Source organism: Schistocerca nitens, chromosome 3 (assembly GCF_023898315.1).
Source record: "Schistocerca nitens isolate TAMUIC-IGC-003100 chromosome 3, iqSchNite1.1, whole genome shotgun sequence".
NCBI lineage: Eukaryota > Metazoa > Arthropoda > Insecta > Orthoptera > Acrididae > Schistocerca > Schistocerca nitens.
The window spans coordinates 204,934,881-204,953,516 of NC_064616.1; the positions used below are offsets into that span (position 1 = coordinate 204,934,881).

Consider the following 18,636-nt stretch of genomic DNA (forward strand, 5'->3'; position numbering starts at 1 on the left):
CTGTGTTAAATGAGATTTGTTTTCTCTCATACTTTTGGATATGCATTTTGTCCCCTGATTGAGCAGAATTTAATTTTCATAAACCACATTAAGTCACATTCTATTCGTTTTGTGCTCAATTGTGCTGTGTTATATCTTTACTGACCAGTTTGTTTCAAATGTGTATTTTTACTTCCTGTGATTACCATACAAGTGATCACAAAATAATGTCTCTTGCTTCTAACAAGACACTTACATAAGAAGAATCATGACAGTTCATTTAACATCTCTTCACATCATTATTGAGTTTTCCTTTGTGTAGATTAACACTGAAGTTTAACAATCCATGACTGTTTTATGCACTTTACATGAGATGTGAAGATTCGTTCTTTGTTTTTACATGCTGCCACTTCCAATAACTGCTCTGTAATTTCAATCAGTTGAATTGTATAGTACACTATTCTGGTGCACAAATAAGTTATATATCTTCCTATATTTTTCTACATGTCATATACGTAATACACAAATCAGATTATAATGCTTATTGGCTACTTACAATATAGTTTCACTTTTTCGCTGCTGTTGGGAGGTAGCACTAATTTTTTTTTTCTGTTTGTACTGCATACTAGACAACATCTGCAACTAGTTGAATCATTATAGTCACATCTCATTATCAATATCTGTGAGTATGAAAACAAATAGGAATTAATGTGTATTCACTGATATTTTACTTATCAGTTACATTCTTTGATTCAAACATTTATTGTATGTACACGTACATCATCATCATCATCATCAAAATCTCATAATTGTCATCATATGTCATGGTAATGTTTCTCAGGTATTCTGTTTTAACTTTAGAAATGGCTCAGTTTAAATAAGGAAATGAGACAATGATCCTCACTTTTCCTGAATGAGTGTTTGAACTGCTTATGGGTGATTGACAGAACTGCATACTGATGATTCTCCTCATATGGTAAACTCATCAAGTCCCTTATCTCTTCTCTGTTATTTATCCTTAGATGATTATCTTGCAAATTTATTCTTATTATAGTGACTATTTGCCCAAAAAATGGGTAACCTTTGATTTAATTGCATGACAAAGGTACCCTGATTTATAGATTTTCCTGCTTGCAGAATCATTATTTTTGTCAGCCAATGATATATGGAGCATTTTATGTTTATGTTTTATTTGAACTATATAACATGTTGTACATATCCATGTACTGCAAACATAAAGAACGATTAGAAACACAAGTAAGTTCCAGGCAGAGATTCTTGTTTCTCTTCTTTTAGGTTTTTGTCATTGTTCAAATTTCTGTGGTGTCTATTAATCTGTTAATTACAGATTTGTAAAGATCAGTTCTCCTCCTGACATTTCACTTAATTGTTTTCATACCACTGATGAACTGATTTTGCTGTATTAGGAGTTTGTAATGCTTTCAGATACATTGCTAGCTTCGTTCATTCACAGAAAATCAGTTTATTCCAACATATTACTTCACAACAGTTTCTCACTTCATTATGATTAAAAGTGTGAGTTTCTTCCTAAGTATAAGTATTCTGTATCCAAGATCTGTTTAACAGTACTGTTCCAGATAACATACATATTTCTATTACTGAAATGCAAAATTGAGAGAGAGGAAAACTGTGAGTTTCTTTCTAAGTAAAAGTATTCTGTATCCAAACCCTGTTTAACAATTCTGTTCCATTGCCATACATTTATCTATTACTGAAAAATGAAATTTAGTTAACACACCAGAACAGTTACTAAAAGAGAGAAAGAAAGGGAAGAAAACTGTGAGATTCTTTCTAAGTAAAAATATTCTGTATCCAAGCCCTGTTTGACAATTCTGTTCTATATGGCACACATTTATCAATTAATGACGCACAAAATTTAGTTAATAAATCAGAATATTTATTAAACTTATCACTAACTGCAGGATACCCATTTCCCTTTCCAAAGAATTAAAAAAAAAGGACACTATTCACTAGTAATCTGTCTGATGAACACAGTCAGACCTTTTACTTCTTCAGTTGAACCTTTCACTTCTTCCTTTGAAGACTATATTGTCGTATTTTACAGAATCTATGGGTCACAATAATTCTTTATTTATTACTACTCCTCTTTAAGAACGGACATTTAAACTGTCATGTTTGTGTCACTCACTCTCTCTAATACCCACAGAAAAAGCATTCTTTCTCCTTTGAAAGGTTCAAAATAATCAAATAAAATAATATAAAACATACTTTTATGTTGAAAAATTGTTTTGATCCCTGCTGCATTATTTTTTTATCACTTCATCAGTATTGTGTGACACAATACTTTGAGCTTGAAGCTATACTACCATTAATCACATTTATATAACAGTGCAGTCTTTCCCTTTAATAATAATAATCTTCACTGATAATTTATTAAAGTGCAGAATATTGTTTTGGCACTCTTTTCTCATATATTAAAGAGTTCTGTGTTACTTCTTTTCTAAAATACATCTGTCATCATTCATATCTTCTTCTGTTCCTGTCAATTTTTTGCTTTGTGCAATCTTCACATTTGTTTCAGTTATAGTTTCTTTTGTTCAGGTTCAACAACTTTGTGGGCCCTATTGAGGTAATTACGTACATTGATAATGGGATCAATTTAGAGATGTCAATATTTCCAAATGTAGACTTTGATAATATTCAGTCAGATCTTTCTGTCACCTACTTGCTACTATATATAATCAGACAGATAAACTATTATCTCCTTTATCTTCATGTAATGCAATGTTGTCCCTTCTAATTACAAAAATTGGATATACTTTTAGTTGCTTCACAAATTTTAATTCTTGGCTTTGACATTCATGTGTGTCGACTCTGAATGGAACCACCATTAATGTGGTCCTGGTACAAGAAACTAAATAAACACAATCAGAAAGAAAGTAGTAGGTTGATAGGTTATGTCACCATAAATCTGTTTCTGGTGAATTCTTTGTATTCCTAAAAATTTTTGATGCTAGACTTGAAAACATTTGGTTGATGTTCAAAAATCTCATTTTTATAGGCTTTAGTATATGCTCCATGATGTGCAGTCTTCAAATCAAATGAAATGTACTAATTATAAAATTTCTGAATACCATATTCAATGGGTATCACTTAACAGTTCTGAAAAATAAGACAAAATTCTGTAGTAAAGTTGTCTGCAGAATTACTTGAGAATTACCTTAAAATCAGTTCAAATGGTTCAGATGACTCTGAGCACTATGGGACTTAACTTCTGAGGTCATCAGTCCCCTAAAACTTAGAACTACTTAAACCTAACTAACCTAAGGACATCACCACTCGGCCACCCTAGCCAGCTTAAAATCATTCTGTTCTTTTGATGCCTAGAGGAAATCTTTATATTTGAAAGGAGACAGAATATTGTTTTATGTTCTAATATGTCATTGATGCCTGAATGAAGCCCCAGTTTAGGGCTAGTGCTTCTGAATTAGTTTTTTTACTCGATTTACAGGAGAACTGTTTGTGATTTTCAGTACTGATCTTGGTGTGTTGATGCAAGCAGGATGATAAGATCTGTTATGGCATTTGACAATTTGTGCTGCTGAGAAATAATTTTTGTAGTTTTAATTCCATGGTGTGGTGGTTAGCAATAGGTATTCTTTGTTGAAATGATTTTGTTGCTTTTGGTACACATGCTATTAAAAACGGATATTGGAAAACCAAATGTAGATTGTTAGTGAAGGAATCTGAGAAACTGTCTTTAAAATAGTATTAAGTGAAGGTATTATTTGCAATTAGTAGTTGCAAAAGAGGCTGGTTTGCCTTGTATTATGAAACCTATGTGTTAATAACAGGCACAAAATTCACATATATTGTTTACAGAGTACTAAAATCATATCATGACAATTCATTGTCTGCATCATTGTTCATTGTCTACATCTTCTTCTTCCTTAATTTCCATAGCTACTTTTTACATAATGGTTATATGGAAAATATGGAGAAATTGGATTATATTAGGAGAGAAACAGAAAACAAATCTTGACCTTTCAGTAAAGCTGAAGACAAATTTAGATGTGACCAGGTGTTTGCATCTCAAATGGACTGCTTCATTGGCACATTGAGAATGAGAGTACAGTTATTTATTGTGAAACAACATAAATGAACTGTGTTCATAAAGCTAACTGACGAATTTTTGATATCTACTAGTATCAGTTTATAAAAATAGCTGCAAATCCACATCTACATACATACTCAGTAAACCACCATATGGTGCATGGTGAAGGGTACCTTGCACTGTTACTAGTCATTTTCTTTCCTGTTCCACTAGCCAATAGAGGGAGGGAACAATGTGTGTCTATATGCCTCAATATGAGCCCCAATTTTTCTTATCTTCATGGTCCTTACACAAAATGTACGTTGGCGGCAGTAGAATCATTCTGTAGTCAACTTGACATGCCAGTTCCCTAAATTTTCTCAGTAGTGTTTCATGAAAAGAATTTCATCTTCCCTCCAGGGATTCTCACTTGAGTTCATGAAGCATCTCCATAATATTACATGTCGACCAAACCTATAAGTAACAAATCTAGCAGCCCTCCTCTGAATTGCTTCGATGTCTTCTTTAATCCAACCTGGTGGGGTTTCCATACTCTCAAGAACTCATCTTCATTCATTTAAATTTATTTACATTTATATCACACTGCCAACAACTAGAAATCCTGTTTAAGTCATCTTGTATCCTGCTAGAGTCACTCGATGATGACACCTTACCATACACCACAGCATCACCAGTAAACAGCTGCAGATTCCTGCTCGCCCCATCCTTCAGACCATTTATGTGTATAGGATGTCCTAGGAGCAGTGGTCAACATTCAGGGATATGAAAGGAATGATGATTCAAGCAAAAATGTTTGGTATACATGGGCTCTAAAATGCTTACCAGTACCTTAAGAGCTATGAGTACTTCTTCATCTTCGATACTGTGAAACAAATGTCTTGTGCTGAAAGCCCTTTGCTTTCTTTATTTTGAGAGGAGAACCAAAACAAGAAAAAATGTCCAGTAAACATGGGTCCTAAAATGCATACCTTAAGTGCTATGAGCAATTGTTCATCTTCGCTACTGTGAAACACATCTTATCTACTGAAAAAAAGTGCTCATAACTCTTAACACATGCATTTTAGAGCCCATATTCACTAGACAAATGTTTTTCTAGTTTTGGTCCATATTAGCTCCTCCCAAAATATGGAAAGCAAAGAGCTTGCAGTAGAAGAGATTTGTTTCACAGTATCAATGGTGAATAAATGCTCATAGCTCTTAAGTTGTACAGTTTAGAGCCCACACTTACTAGACCTTTTTGCTTTGAATGATTATTCTTGTCATAGCACTGAATACTGACTATTCCTCCTTGGGCATCCTGTATATGGAATAAGACTAATCCTATCACACTTCTCTGGAGCACTCCTGATGATAAACTAGTCTCTTATAAACACTCGCCATGAAGAAAGACATACTGGGTTTTAATAATTAAGAAATTTTTGAGCCACTAACATATCTGGGAACCTATTCTGTATGCTTGTACCTTCTTTAACAGTCCACAATGTGGCACAGTGTCAATATGGAATATGGAATAATACAATAAAGAAAGACAAGGATAAAACTTCTGTCAAGAGAGATATTCCCATTCTTTTATGTCTTGTTTGCAAGTTCATACAAAGGAACTGCTTCACAGGATCAGAAATAAGCAAAAATCCTATGTAGTAATAAAACTTTATTAGTGAAAGTACTAAATGTCTGTTTCACATATATTTTCCATTACATACATATTCTGAGATATGGTACAATATCACCCCTAAAATAAACTGAATGGATAGCAATCAAGAGATCTCAATAAATCAGCCAGAAAGTGGTTGTACTTCACTAGTAGATGAAGAAAAACAGTCAAACTGATCACAGTTTAGTTAGGTAACACATAATAATTCATATGAAGTAACTGGATGATATTGATGGTTGCCTCAATTTTCTGAGTCCTAAGTCTATAAATAAAACTAACTAACAAGAAAACACTGTAAAATGAATTGGGAAGAATGACTAACAATATGTGATGAAATGACATCACTGGGAATGTTCTAGGAGCAATACATTTTCAGATGAGGAAACATGGTGTTTAATGTTGAAAATCCCCATAAAACTTTAGGTACAGAGCATTTATGAGAAGTATTATAACATAAATGACAACTAATTAATCTACCACTTTCTCACCTATTATACATCACATTTGACTATACATATTTCAGTTTAAAGATATTCCTTTTATAACTTCGTCCCACATTCATTTTCTCAACATTTACATACTATTTCATTCATGTTAATGATTTCCACACTTTTGGTAACTGCCTCTTGGGTCTAATCATCAGTAAATGTGCTGCAAATGAAATCTCTTTCAATGTGAACATTTTAGGTCAGATGTGACAGTGACTATTATGAATATCAATTTGAAAATATAACTTACTGGAAGTAGTCACATTTATTGGTCTTGCTACTATGTATATCAGAGGATTATACCTCCATCATGAGGCAGATGGATTACAATTGTATATAGGCAAAATCTTTGTGGTACTGTCTGGCAGTAACTATGCCTGTTTTAACTGTAATAAACCAGTCTCATGCTCGAGGTATAATCCTCCAAAATATCAAGTGGAAAGAACAATAAATACTATTGGTTACAGTAATTTACAGTTTCAAACCAAAATTAGACATTGCGTGCCATTGACAAATGAGTATTTTGTCACAAACAAAATCAAACAATGGAAAGTCCAGGTTGGAATATCAACAATATTAGAAAAAGGATAGAATGCTACTCACTGTAAAAATGACATATTGGGATGTGGACAGGCACAATGAAAAGGTTGTTACACATTGACCTTTTGGCCAAAGTATTCTTGAGAAAAGAAAATGCACACACAATCACCAAGCAGAACACTTCATGCCCCAGTAGCCAGCCACAGCAGTCATGTGTGCATGTGGGGTTCCTGTTTGCATGAATATGTGTGAGTTTTCCTTTTTTGAAGAAGGCTTTGGTTGAAAGCTCAATGTGTAACACTCTTTTCATTGTGCCTGTCTGCAACTCAATGTGTCGTCTTTATGGTGGATAGCAATCTAACCTTTTTATAATATTTTGCCAAAAAGCTCATTATGCAGATGAAGAACCAGTCAAATTGTGCTTCATCACTTTACTTAAAAATAAGTTACAGCATTATCATTTATACCACAGGCAGTATTCTGTTTCCTTCTGGTTGGGTCTTTGCAGTACTATACACTGGTTTTTAAAATGTGCATCTGAGTTTGGGGTATATTCTACAGCTGATTTAAACTTTCTCAGTTATTAAAACATTAGAAGTATTATATTTCATACAGCAAATGAATAGAATAAAATGGAATATTAGTGGACATAAAATCAAAGGGATGTAGAGCATAAGTGAGGTCTAGTTTTGCTAATTTGTAAAGTTTCTTGTTTAGAACCACAACATCATGGCCTTCATTCTTCTTTCCCCTATGTGTTGCCTTGCTTGGTGACTACATTGTCTGCATAGATGGAACTAACCATCATAAATATTATCTCATTAACTCTGGTAAAACTTAATCAGTTTCATATCATTCAGTACAGATAAATTTGCTTCTGGGAGTCCAGGCTAGCCTCCTTTAAGGAGAGTTCTCACCTGAAATTCATTAATAAATCTACTGGTGGTGTGTCAGTGACCTCAAGCATAAATGTAACTTAAATCTTGATAAAAACTATTTAACATCAAGACAGCACTTTTAGAAGTTGGAGCACATATTTTGTGGAATCTAAATCAGCAAAATGTTAACTATTCTCCACTTTAAGTACATTGCATTTTTCTTACACAGTTTTTCAATGACAATAAACCACTGTAATTTTGTTTAGGAAATGGAAATAACATGCAAAGAATGATGCTATTTAGCACAAATTACTAGAATAAAAAACTAAAGTAGATTGGGGCTGCAATTTAAAAACTTGAGTTCAGTTTGCATTATCTCACAATTGACAAGTTAATGCATTGTGCAGTATACGGCCATTGAATAACAATAAACTAACAGTGCAGAATTCTGGTTTGTAGCGTTGACAGTTACTAATATTTGTGTTTTAACAGAAAGTCTCATTTCATTATATAAAATCACATAATTGATAAAGGAATGCATTGTTCAGCACATGACCAATGTATAAGAACAACACAGCAATAACAATTGCTTATTTACCAGTATTGTTAGTTACTTCAGATTTTTAAGATCACAGCAACTTTTGAGTGAATTTTCAGAGTAAAGTTGTGTGTTTAATAGGGAATTACGCACAAATTTTTGTGTTAAGTTGGCAATAGTAACAACTGAGCCATCTGAATGAATCCTGTGCTCCATTTTTTGGCTTCAATGTGGTAGTTGTGATCAGTCATTACTAAATTTTATTTTTATGTGTAATGGATCATAATAATTAGAAGTTTTATATGGACAGTCTATGGTGTAGTTGATTGTGAAAGAATTAGGTGTATTTATGGAGTTTTAAAGTATTTTAAAAATATTTTACCATGAATATATAGGTTAAGTTATTCTGTTATTTTTCTAAACTTACATATGTATCGTAGCTGTAATCTTGTTGCATTTCATGTCTCATCCTTATATGTAACAGCAGAAATTGTAATTTTAAACTGTACATGAGGATAGGTATACTACTAACAGATTTCTATATTTCATTGCAGAGCATTTATCATGTTACTAAATCCAAAAAGTGTAATGTAGATTATATTGCTTTAAGATACTTAACATAGACTGTTTTTCCCTTCACACTGTTGACACATGAATTGCATGCTTCAGCCATGATGTTTCATGAGTGCTGATAGGGAGATCATTAAAGATTGTTAATTTGTGTAAAGGGTTATAAGTTAAAGGACAGAACTTGCCATAAGTTTGCTTAACACTTTCTGGTGACACCAGATGAGTGACAATATGCTTAAATGTACAAACCTTCACAGGCACATACTTCCTCCACATTTTTACAGTTTGCTTCTTGATTTGGGAATGAATTGTGTGCTTCAGTTAAAAACTATGAATTGATAAACTGCTGAGCCACAACATTATGACCACCTGTTTAATAGCATGTTGTTCCACTTTTCAAACATAGTACAACAGAGATTTTGCTTGGCATGGATCCTACAAGTCCTTGGCAGGATTCCAGGAGTATATGGCATCATATGTCTATGCGTCTATGCACAAGTCAAGCAAATTCTGAGATGGTGGTTTACGGGCAAGCAGCTGGCACCCATATGTGCTCAAGTGGGTACAGATCAGGCACATTTGCTGGCCAAGACATCAATGTGAGTTCACTGTAATGCCCCTCAAACCACTGTAGCACGATTCTGGTGTTGCAACACAGACAGCTATCCTGCTGGAACATGTCATTGCCCTAGGGGAAGACTTCAGGCATGAAGAGATGCACGTGGTCCACAATAATGTTCACATAGTTCATTGCTGTCATAATGCCTTCGATTACCACCACAGATCCCATGGAAGTCCAATTCAATGCACCCTATTGCATAATTCTGCCCTCACTGGCCTGCATCTATGCCACAGTGTATGTTTCGTGCAGCCATTCATCTGGACAGTGATGTGTATGGACCCAACCATCAACCTGGTCAAACAAGAAATGCTATTCATTTAACAGACAACACATTTCTATTAATCCATGGTGAAAACTCAGTGATGCTGTTCCCACTGCAAACATAACTGATGATGTCATTGGGTCCACACAGGAACACGTAAGATCATGTGATATGGAGCTCCGTGCTCAACAATGGCGTTTGAATGGTGTGTTCTGAAACACTTGTGCCTCCACTAGATCTGTAATCAGATCCGCCACAGATCACCACCTATCCTGCATTACACAGTGGGGGATCCTCTGACCTCTATGTTTTGTGATGAGACATGGTTGTCTAATACCATACACCATCCTTCAACCAATTTCCATAGGTGCTCATGACAGAAGTAAACAAAGAGGTGACCAGCTTCATTTCCAGCTGCAGGGCCATGACAATGTGCCATTTGTCAAACCAGCTTATGTCAGTGGATTCCCTTATTTGCGACCCATATCTTCACTATCATTACAGCCTTTTAATCTCTCTTCTGCTTACATTCTTTTCTTACTGCATCACGTACCCACAACACCACCAGGAGGCATTCAACCTTGCAGTGGGTAGTGGTCATAATGTTTTGGCCATAAGCGTATTTTGAAAAAAAGTTAAATGTTGTAGGAAAAAAGTAAACAATTTGTAGTCAGCATATTGTGTGAAAAAGATGAAAATTTTGTTAGTAAAATGCTTATTTATCTTTAAGTAGTTTATCTAATAATCTAGCATAATTTGCAATGGATATCCATGAGAATGATTTGACAGAATTATAATCCCTGTGATGAATGTTCAGCACCTCAACAGTTAGTCAAGTGTTGTAGATTGTCCAAGGTCTGGAGTCATTTTGTGTTTATTCTAGATATGCACCTATTTAAACCAAAATATTTTAGAGGATTGTGATCTAAGATTCTGTTCATTATTTATTTGTCAATTTTTTTGGATTTATAGGCACAGCCAATTGCAGCTGAACTCACAGCGAAGCTTCTAGGCAATAGGGTTGCTGTATCACCAATAGTAACAGTAGAACCTCGAAGGAGAAAGTTTCATAAACCGATTACCCTGACAATCCCTGTTCCACAAGCAGCAAACAAGGGCATGATCAACCAGTATTCAGGAGATGCACCAACTCTGAGACTCCTGTGTAGTATTACAGGTAAAATTCTCAAATGTAATACTTTATTAGTTTCAGATACTTGTTACATTATTAATTATTAATTGCTCAGTTGACTATATTAATGTAAATGAACTAATATGGGAAGTAACTGATAGGGTCAGATCATTTTTAAACTTCTGTAATCTATGTGTATTGGTTATTTTTTGTGTCAACTTTCACTGTTGTTTGCCAGGAAGTACACACATGTACATCTCTTTCTTATAATTGTGGTGCATATCATATCACAACACATATCTTTCTTCAGAAACAAAGAGGGAAAAAGAGAAAGTAAAAGTTGTATAACTTTCAAATGAGTAGCACTCAAAAACCTGCATCTAAATGGATATGATAGGCTAGGTGCAGGAAAACAACATTACATGTCAAGTAAATGATGATGTAGGAATGAAATTTTCTTTATATCCTTGTGGGAACTACTTTATCTTTTAGTATTCTGTTATGCATTTGCTAAATCTTAAAACAATGGGACAGCTTTGACACATGCACTAGAAGAAGTGCTATGTTTATGTGCAGCAGTTTGACAGAAAACTATTTGTAATTAAATATTATTTGGAGACTGGGATATATAAAATCCATATATATTTATCTAATGACCAGTAAAAGCAGAAATATATAGAGCAGTTGTACTATGGAACCAAAATAGTTATGGCTCATTTGAAAATTAATCAGTCAAAATGTGTTGTGAAGTTATAGTTAAGTGGATGGAAATAGTTGAAATATGCGAGCAAAATGTTTTTCCTTTGACAAAGTATTGAAGAATGCAGGGTTTTTGTGACACCACATGCAGTATATGTAAGTTGCTGTGAAATAAATATGGAAACTGCGTTAAATTGTGGCAAGAGCTGTTGAAAGCTGTACAACCACTTGTATCAAATATCAATACAGTGAACAGTTGCCCTCATGTATGGCTGCAAATAATAAATACTGTGTGGTTAGCTGAGCTTTGTGCAATACAAGGGATTTTAATAAGGGTTTTCCCTTCAGTTCTCTTTGACAAGCACAGAAAATTTAGCAAACTGAGCAGGTGGCCATTGCTACAAGCTATCAATATAAAAAGTACCTAACTTTTATTTTCATAAAACTTGCATTACTCCAAAGCTATTTTAAAATTCAAAGAAGTATTCGAGACCACCTTAGTGCTGCAGAAATATATTGCTAGTAAATTGTTCATTTCTTGCACAATATATTGCAAATTACGAATTGTATGAATTCTGTATCACTATTCCCAGTGCACACATTTGATATTTTTCTTCTGTATGTCAATATTCATTTAAAGTACCCTACTCTTTGTAACAGTGGGAAGTGCATGCCTCAAGAAAGCAGAATTATAGTTATATTCAGCTAATTTAAATATATTCACCTGTGTGGCTCATTTGCCGAAAGTAGTCAGTTGGGAATCAGTCAAAATTGTTATCCCTTCAGGTGATCCTCATTCTCTCACTCTCACACTCTCTCTCTCTCTCTCTCTCTCTCTCTCTCTCTCTCTCTCTCTCTCTCTCTCTCACACACACACACACACGCACATACAGGCTGTCTCTCTTCTCTCTCCCTCTCATTAGTAACTAACTGTAAGTCACAGCAATGTGGACTTTTTGAGGTATGTGATGTCAAATTTTTAAAAATAATAACTTATTCCTGCATAAAAAGTTTTAAGCATTTTCTTCTGATGCATATGTTGAAGAGTTATTTGAGCAACATAACCATAGAACAGGTGGACGGTTTCAAGTACTTAGGATGCATATTCTCACAGGATGGCAACATAGTGAAAGAACTGGAAGCGAGGTGTAGCGAAGCTAATGCAGTGAGTGCTCAGCTACAATCAACTCCCTTCTGCAGGAAGGAAGTCAGTACCAAAATTAAGTTGTCTGTGCACCATTCAATCTTTCGACCAACTTTGTTGTATGGGAGCAAAAGCTGGGTGGATTCAGGTTACCTTATCAATAAGGTTGAGGTTACAGATATGAAAGTAGCTAGGATGAATGCAGGTAGTAGTAAATGGGAACAATGGCAGGAGGGTGTCCACAATGAGGAAATCAAAGAAAAACTGGGAATGAACTCTATAGATGTAGCTGTCAGGGCGAACAGGCATAGATGGTGGGGTCATGTTACATGCATGGGAGATTACCCAAGAGACTCATGGGTTCAGCAGTAGAGGGTAGGAGGAGTCGGGGTAGACCAAGGAGAAGGTACCTGGATTCAGTTAAGAATGATTTTGAAGTGATAGGCTTAACATCAGAAGAGGCACCAATGTTAACACTGAATAGGGGATCATGGAGGAATTTTATAAGGGAGACTATGCTCCAGACTGAATGATGATGAACCATATAACTTCATGTATGTGGACCTATTTCTTGCCTTTTAGTATCTTTACATGTGTGTAATGCACCTTACTACAATGTAGAATGGAAGATACAGAAAGAAAACTCTTTTGCTTCAGATAGTCACCATACAGAGAATTTTACAATCATACTTCATTTATCCTAATGCTGTTCATTGTGAAGACAAACATGTCATAATTTTTAATGAGATGACATTTCGTGCAGATGACTACATCTTAGAAATTAATTTCTCTAGCAAATATAACTACAATGTTTGGTGGCATTCCAGCTGACGTAAGGGTGCTCAGTAGTGAGACTGCTTAGTGAGAAATTTGACATTGAATACTTAACACACTATTACTACCATGACTATTAAGTAGCCATTGCTGCTGGAGCTACCTAAAATACTCCAGTTTATAATTCTGTTATAGGTAAATATTACCTACACAACAGCTGAAGTTGTAACCTTTGCTGTTATTGTGAAATCCTTCATATTCAACTGAAAAGTTTCATGCATATTTAAGATAAAATTTGTACCACGAAGACTGTGTTGGTCACCTCCCATGAAAAATAATGTCCTCTGAAGAAAGCATCACACCTCACAGAATTTAACCTTATGTATACATTTCTTTCTTACTTTAATGGAAACACATTTTAGACAGTTTGAATAAACACGTACCTTTTTTGAAATGAGCATATGTAAGGGACAATCAAATGCTAATGAGACAAATGGAGAAAGGTAAGTAAACTGTATATTATTTCAAAAATGAATGTCATAACTTTTAACACATTTATCCCATTGTGAGACAAGATGGACAATGCCTTCATGGAAAATATGTTTGTGGTTACCAACACTACTATGATTGTACCCAGGCATGCACCTCTTTGTTTGAAGCAAATCAACAGCCACAAATGTCTTCCTTCAAGACTCCAAAAATATTTAAATTATATGGGGAGTGATTGGGACTGTATGAAAGACATGTAAGAGTTTCCCAGTGAACATCTGCAGTGTAATAGAAACAAGAGGCATGCCAGTCTTTGACTAAAAGGCCCACAACTCATTGACAGTCTGGAGCACGGTGCCACAATTAATGCACAATGGTACTTGGGCATTGCAAACACTGATGCATGCTATCATATCCAGGCACCCAGGAATGTTGACAGATAGCATTGCATGATAATGTTCATCCACATGTTGCAACATTTGTTTCGACTCCACTGCAGAAGTTTTGCTGGGAAGCCCTTAACAATCATCTTGCAGTCCTGATCACTCCCCATGTGATTTCCACATTTTTGGAGTCCTGAAGGAAGACATAGGTGCCTGTCGATATTCTTTGGTTGAGAGATGTATGGCTGGGTACAACCTTGGTTCTGGAGGTAATGGCAAACATCTTCGATGACATTATTGACCATTTTGTCTTACAGTGATATAAATGTATTAACAGTTATGGTGATTACTTTTAAAATAATAAACAGTTTACTTAAACAATGGAAAATCCAGGATGGAATAATGACAATATTACGAAAAGGATAGATTGCTACTCACCATATAACAGAGATGTTGAGTTGCAGATAGGCACAACAAAAAGATTGTGAAACAAGTAAGCTTTTGGTCAAAAGGCCGTCTTCTGTATTAGGCACCGCACACACACACACACACACACACACACACACACACACACACACACACACACATGACCACTGTCTCTGGCCTCGATAGCCAGGAAGTGGTCATGCGTCTGTGAGTTGCATTTACGTAAGTGTGTGTGTGTGTGTGTGTGTGTGTGTGTGTGTGTTTTGTCTAATTTGGAAGAAGGCCTTTTTGGCCAAAAGCTTAACTGTTTGACATTCCTTTTGTTGTGCATATCTGTGACTCAACATCTCTGCTCTATGGTGAGTAGTAATCTATCCTTTACATAATATGTCAAACAGTTTGCTTACTTTGTTTCATCTGTCTCATTTTCATTTGACTGCCCCTTATATAACTGTGGAGTGTAACAATAGACATTGATTCAGCACTCTCACACACACACTGAGCTATATAACACTGTGTCAAACTATAATGTTTTATTTATGTAAGCACAGAAATAATTAATACAGAAAATAAAATCCACCAGTGTTGAGTCTCAAAAGTGAGGAGCTATGAATCATAGGATAAAAAATTCCTCTACATCAATAATGTTCCATTGTTTCTCCCTCAGTAACTTACTGTTATGCTGGTATGTCTAATTCAGAGTCACTGTATTTCTGTACTTTGGTTCTCATCGTTAGTTGTTTTTGGTAGCTACTGCAGGTCTGTTTCTCAGTGCCATCTTAGTTATCTGATGTCATGAGTGGTCCATAACTATTACAGTTCTTGTTGGTTTCCTTAGCATCAATAGTATTGGATTCTGATGAAATCCCACAGTTTTCATAACTCTTATGTTTATTTAAAGGCTTAATAGTAATATGAAAATTATTGTCCCTAACTTTTATTTTTAAAGATGATCAGAAGGTTCATTTTTGCATGCAACTGTCAAAAGCCATCCCTCTATGCCAATCCAAAATTTATTTGAGAAGTTAGTGGGTGAGGAAATAGTGATAATTATTGTATAATCTTCACACTCATACATTTAAGAAAGTGTAATATTCCAGTGTCATTTTGCTTAGAAGCTATGTAACGGAAATCAATTGACCGCACTGCAAACTAGTTATTGTAACGGACACTCATGTGTTATAAAATATTTTAACTTTGTGTTTCACTTAAGCTTTTGGTACAATGATTTGTTTTATGCTGACCAGCCTTCAGTCTTCAGAGGACATGGTAGTTCACAGTTTCACACATTATCTGACACATGTATTGACTGGGAAAATTTTACTCTGTCATTGATTGTAGAGAACAGAGTTTGACTTCCCAACTTTGTAGCATACATCTTGAATTTGATTACATTTTAATTTCTCAGTGTATGCATAATGTACCTCATTGGATTAATTAACTGTGAAAAACCTAATGCCCTTGTTCTCCATAGTAGCAGTTGCAAATATCCAAGAATTTCACTGAAGTGAAATGAACATTGCCCAGTCAGATTGTGGTGAGATGTCCTGATGGCTATTAAGAAGCAGCATTCCACCTGTGATACTCATAACAGTTTATCATTGAATGCACCTGTGCTCTTCAGTCCAGTTAAATCTCTTACAGAATTTAATTCTTCAAAAGACATTTTTAACACCAATAGGGCCATTTTAGAGTGTTATAGATCTTCTGCATTCATACACGTATGACTGACAAACTCTTTTTGCTGTATGACTCATTGATATTCTTGAAAAATATTCCATAGTTGCATTTTAAGTAGTTTCTCTAGTGCATTTAAGGTATATGTAATTAAATCAAAGGAAACCTCCTTTCCTTAACTGGTTTAATATATTCACCTCCACCTCCTCCTTTCCCACAGCACCTGCCACTACCAAAAATATAATCAATGATGACTTACCTCCTAAGAAATAAAAACTGCAATATGTAATTTTATTTGACATATATCTGCTTTTCTTCAGGAATTTGTAGTTAATTAAAATTTGGATTTCACCCTATACACTTTTTATCGCAAGTATAAGCAGAATAGTCCAATTATAACTGTCATATCTACATGTTATTGAAGAAAGCCCACTTCTGTTTCAAGTTTTGGATTTCTCTGCTAATTTTCATAGTTAGCTCTATTTGGTATAATATGTTTCAAAGATGTCCTAAATCATGTCACGAGGAGGAGACATATGATTATTTACAACCCTGGAGCTGTTACAGTCATTTATTTAATGTTTGTTGATTCTTTCTGGATGTTTGTGACTTTGCAGCCATAAAAATCATTATCTTTATCTGTCTTTCAGCATTCATTATCATGGAATCAAATATGATTTTATTTCTGTTAGAAAACAGTATCATCTGATTTCTTTTCTGTGATGTATCATAACTGTTCACAATTCAATTATAAAGAGCTGTAAAAACATACGAAGAAAACAGTATAAACTGTTAGTGATACAGTTTTCCTCATTCTTTCAGTTCGAAAGTTTTCATTGGGTGTGATAGGATTCATGTTGAAACAGCTTGCAGCATGTAATATTCAACAGTTATTACCCCTAAATCAATTAGCAATAGTGCCAAGATTTTCTGGAGTTCTTAACACACTAGTAAGCCCATGCACAACTTTCTTTGTTGGTGTGAAGTGTAGCTGGAACACACTGTGAAACAGACTCTCTCAAAATCTCACCTCTACATGTCATCTACAGTGGTAGGCAACTGGGAGCAAAAGTCTTAACACAGGGTAAAAATAATATGTTAGCATCCATACCGTCATTTTCTCTTTTTTAGATAGACTGTAAAATTTAAAGACATTGCTAATAGCTAGATACATTGCTACATTATATAATTACAAACAGATTAGTACACATATATTTCTTAAATTTAAAGCTATTGATGCCATCCTTGCCAGCCTCTTGTACTATCCTTTTTATTAGAATGCATCATTGAAGGATGATAGTCAGTTTCTTGTGGCAGCTGAATTGATGCAGTGGAAGACTTGAATTGTTTCATTAAGTGTTATGCACACTACACACAGTTACAATTGAGAAGAAATTAAATGCAAATCACTGGAGAAGAATGTTTATCATGTAATTTACTGGTGTGTCATATGTTGTCAAATTTTACTTGCTTCAAGTCTTCACTGAGATTGCATCATCACAACGCAAATGATAGAAATACAAGAATTTGGCATCATACTGTAAAAGCTGTACTTAGACACTGCATGGGTATTCCTAACTTATTTTTAGGTATGCATAGTGTACTCATACAATGTGTCTTTTGCAAGAAGTAATAATTTGCTCAAGCAATCTATGCCAATTTGTTTTACCATTGTCCACTTTATAGCTTTGTCTGATCTAAACTTGACTGCAACATACAAATTTAAGTGCTAATTGGTTTGAATGAAACCACTCATATGGTGACAACACATATCTTTATTTGTTTAGTTATTTTGACCTGATATTGCCACAGAGATTCCATCAGATTACTTCAAAGTTTTTTTTCTAATAATTAAAAATCACCATGGGCTATTCTTAAATGTATTATACGCACAGTATACATTATAATTTTTCATTTTTATGCACAATTTTTAAACTTTACTGAAAACAATTTTGCCTTATAAATCTACATATACTGTGTAATACACGTTAGTGTGGTGGTGAACACTTGATGTAACACTAACTACCATCCCATTCCCCTCACCTCCTTTCCTTAGCAGTGTGCAAGAAAAATGACTTTCTGTAAGCATCCTTGTGAGTTTGATTTTTCATTATGACCAACACCCCTCTTGTAGTGTCTGCCACTGAACTTGCAGGAACAGCTCTGTTATGTTCTTGTGCTCACTAAATTGCAAATTTTAGGTAAGTTACATATAAAGCTTACACATGCAGAACTAGCATGGGATTAGTAGAAGTTGTTACTTATATTAAGGGGCTCTGGAACGC

At 34.7% G+C, this 18,636-nt stretch overlaps 1 protein-coding gene across 1 annotated transcript in view; it reads left to right on the top strand.

Annotated features, from left to right (window-relative positions):
- Positions 1 to 18,636, top strand: part of LOC126249149 (ankyrin-3-like) — a 602,141-nt gene that overhangs the window by 479,189 nt on the left and 104,316 nt on the right. Inside the window, exon 24 of the mRNA XM_049950803.1 lies at positions 10,600 to 10,804. Coding sequence (XP_049806760.1) covers positions 10,600 to 10,804 — 205 coding nt within the window. The remainder of the gene's footprint in view (positions 1 to 10,599; positions 10,805 to 18,636) is intronic.